The 3,185-nt window shown below is 33.4% G+C and overlaps 1 protein-coding gene across 1 annotated transcript; it reads right to left on the bottom strand.

The window, feature by feature from the left end:
* Positions 1 to 313: 313 nt before the first annotated feature.
* Positions 314 to 2,821, bottom strand: LOC130983107 (peroxiredoxin-2B-like). The gene is made up of 3 exons (XM_057907291.1): positions 2,566 to 2,821; positions 1,994 to 2,073; positions 314 to 732 (listed from the first exon to the last, which is right to left on the bottom strand). Exons 1-3 carry the CDS (start codon positions 2,718 to 2,720, stop codon positions 479 to 481), a joined length of 489 nt encoding a protein of 162 aa, XP_057763274.1. The 5' UTR covers positions 2,721 to 2,821; the 3' UTR covers positions 314 to 478.
* Positions 2,822 to 3,185: the final 364 nt, after the last annotated feature.

Here is a 3,185-nt window from a genome sequence, read left to right as displayed (position 1 = left end):
GATGCCTCAATTGTTCAAATTAAAAGGGACCAACAAATCACCAATGCAAGTCTGTGTCCCCTAACCATCTCTCCTGGATTCGATACTCATTGGAGGATGAGAATGGAACTTGCTTGCTTGGGAAGATTGCTCACTTTGTGTGCCTCTGCAGTATCCGAAAGATTAGTCATTGGACTTCCAGCATTAGACTTCCAGCCTGATGGATATCCTGGTGCAAACCAAAAAAAAAAAAAGGACCAACGAATCACTTGGTAGGAAAACTCAATGTTCCCCACTAACTTTGTGGGGGAAAAAAGAGATGGAGAGATTAAAATACTCTAAAAGCTGCAATTTTATTTCCATAACAGGCACCATAGGTCCAATATTAAAACAGCAATTACAGCACACATCACATATTCTATGAATCAAAATGTCTCCAACATGTTCTAGTAAAGATAACACACACACACTCTCTCATCAAAAGAGCTTCTTCAGGAAATTAAAGAGCCTTGATGATCTCTTCAGCACTGGACACAGTGAACTCTCCACCACTCTCAATGTTAGCAACCTTCACCTTGAGGTCTTCAACGAGCAGCGCAAACCTCTTGGACCGGATCCCAAGCCCCTTATCGGAGAGATCAAGCTCTAGCCCAATATCATGTGTGTATTTGGCTGACCCATCAGCAAGAAATGTCACATGCTTGTTCTCAGGGAAAGTGTTGGCCCATGACTTCATCACAAAGGGATCATTCACTGTAAAATTTACATTTTTAATCACAAGTTAGAAATTTACCAAGGATCATTCATAAAACCCAAACACTTCTGGCAATTTATGAACAAATTGACATGTCCAATCAATGAGAGAATGACTTACTTTTTATTTTTATAACTCCAAATCTCCAATATACTTTTAATAAACAAGAGCATTTTCAATGTTATTGAAAGCGATTTAAGAAATGTACTACTCATATGACATCATTGCAAGACTTGAATAAGTTTTCAGTTTATTTTTGTTGAGAAGTGACACTTATCTCCACTATGCACAAGTCACAATATTGAATTATGGGATCGTAGTTCCTTCATAAACCTATAGAGGTGAAGGTTTTTTAACGACAAAATCTTCCGTAACAATTTACATAATTAATTCGACATGTCAATTCTTTCTATCAATTGATTTTGTAAAGTGTGAACTGTCACCATACAAGATTTAAGTGAAACCGAGAAAAAACACACGAGAGGAAATCTTATATAGTATGAGATCACACTGTATAATATTAATTGAGATAAAAAAAATTAAGAGACTCCATTTTCTTCATTTTTTCGTAAGTCGTGGCAGGAGTTGAGGGTTTATAAACAAATTGTAGAACCCAAATAGATGTAACGATTTAATAAAAAGACTAAACTGTAACATTGTAACTAAAATTAGATTAGGACAATCTAGTATTTACCATTTTAATTTAATTTATGTAGGTGAAAAACACCTCAAAAGGAAATAAAGAGGAACAAAGTTAGTATATCAAAGAATAGTATGTCCAACAAATTGAATTCAACCACAGCCGACAGGACAGTCCGCATGATAAACTATCATTTTAGAGTTAAAAAAAGTAACACAAATTAGCAAAACAAGACCTGCATAGAAGCTAACTTGTAAGCACATTAAGCCAATGAATGAAAGCTTCTTCTCCTCATCATGTTCAGTATTAATAATCAGCAATGAAAACAAACAAGTAACAAGCAATTTGCAATATAGAAAGAAACCTTAGATTGATCAGGTATTGGACAGATAGCTTAAATTAACATGTGCATCAAGGATTGACAAATAATTGATAAAATCAGTTTAGTCCCTTCAGATTTTATTTACAGAAAGGAAATCCATGGACTAGTTAGTGCATTCAAAATGTTCCCTCAATCATAGCACAAGAACAATGAATGCAAGCATGAATTGAGTTAATTAGCAAAACAATCAGCAATTCAGTATAAAAAACAACAAACGCAGGATTGAGTTGACACTCACCACTGATACAGATGATTTCATCCACACCCTTTCCTTTCAGCTCCTCTGCTCTCTCAATGAAGCCAGGCACATGCTTCAAGCTGTTGCAAAACGGAAGAAACTCAGATTTCAATATCAGAACTTCATAAAAAACAAGTGAAGCAACAAAAGGTATAGCCTAAAATTATAGAGGATTCAGCCCCAAATCCATAGCACAGCCATGACCCTTCACTTCAATCCAGTCAAAGTCATAACAAACTTTCAGAAACTTTTCTTTTTCTGTAGAAAATTGAAAAGTTTCTACCATTTTGACTTTCGTTAACTTCTAGAAATTCAACTCAATAGTGAAACCTAAATTAAACAACTATACGGAAGTCAAAAAGACTAAACTTTTAACCACCCCACTTCCAAATTATCCATGAATATTTCGAATCTCCAAAAAAAAATGGGATTAAAAAGAATAAAAATCGAAACTTTGATCCAGAAGCAAGTGAATCTAAGATACCCATGAAGCTATTTTCATGTATAATTTCATTATCAATTACGGGAATCATATTTGGGTGGCAATAAGAACGTTCTAGAAAAAAGGGAACCTGCAAGTGGGAGTGAAGGCGCCGGGAACACCAAAGATAATGACCTTTTTACCCTTGGCAAGAGAGTGAATGGACACAGACTGTGGCTTGTTATCGTTGTCCAAGAAGGCCAAGGTGCCGTCTGGGATGACATCTCCAACTGCAATCGGAGCCATTTGAGGAACAGAGGAAGATCACGCTTTTGTTTTGTGAATTTTTGTCTTTGTCAATTGAGGAAGCACTTGAAGAGTGACCCGGGTGTGTCTCAATATATAGCACAAATTCTACAAAGTCCTAACACAGAATGATGAATATTTCTATTTTTTTTTTCTCTTATTTTTTTTAAATAATTTTTGGACACATGTCATATCTATTTAGTTGTGTACTTTTACTTAATATACTAAAATTAGATTTTTTATTTAATTGTAATAAATATCTTCATTAAAAATATTGGTTAATACAATTAGTATATATATATATATATATATATATATATATATATATATATATATATATATATATATATATAATGAGTAATAGTAATTTTTTATAATTATTTATCATTTAAAAAATTTATAATTCAGACATAATTTTTTTTATTTTTATTTTTTCATACCTAATGACTACTAGTTACGATTTTA

This window comes from Arachis stenosperma, chromosome 5 (genome assembly GCF_014773155.1).
Source record: "Arachis stenosperma cultivar V10309 chromosome 5, arast.V10309.gnm1.PFL2, whole genome shotgun sequence".
Classification (NCBI taxonomy): domain Eukaryota; kingdom Viridiplantae; phylum Streptophyta; class Magnoliopsida; order Fabales; family Fabaceae; genus Arachis; species Arachis stenosperma.
This window is presented reverse-complemented; position numbering and strand designations above follow the sequence as displayed.

Excerpts from the sequence above, each read along its gene's own strand:
- LOC130983107 (XM_057907291.1), bottom strand. The coding sequence starts at position 2,720 with ATGGCTCCGATTGCAGTTGGAGATGTCATCCCAGACGGCACCTTGGCC. Across the intron at positions 2,074-2,565 it reads GCCTTCACTCCCACTTGCAG|CTTGAAGCATGTGCCTGGCT; the intron begins GTTCCCTTTTTT and ends GTTTTGCAACAG. Across the intron at positions 733-1,993 it reads TGAAATCATCTGTATCAGTG|TGAATGATCCCTTTGTGATG; the intron begins GTGAGTGTCAAC and ends TAAATTTTACAG.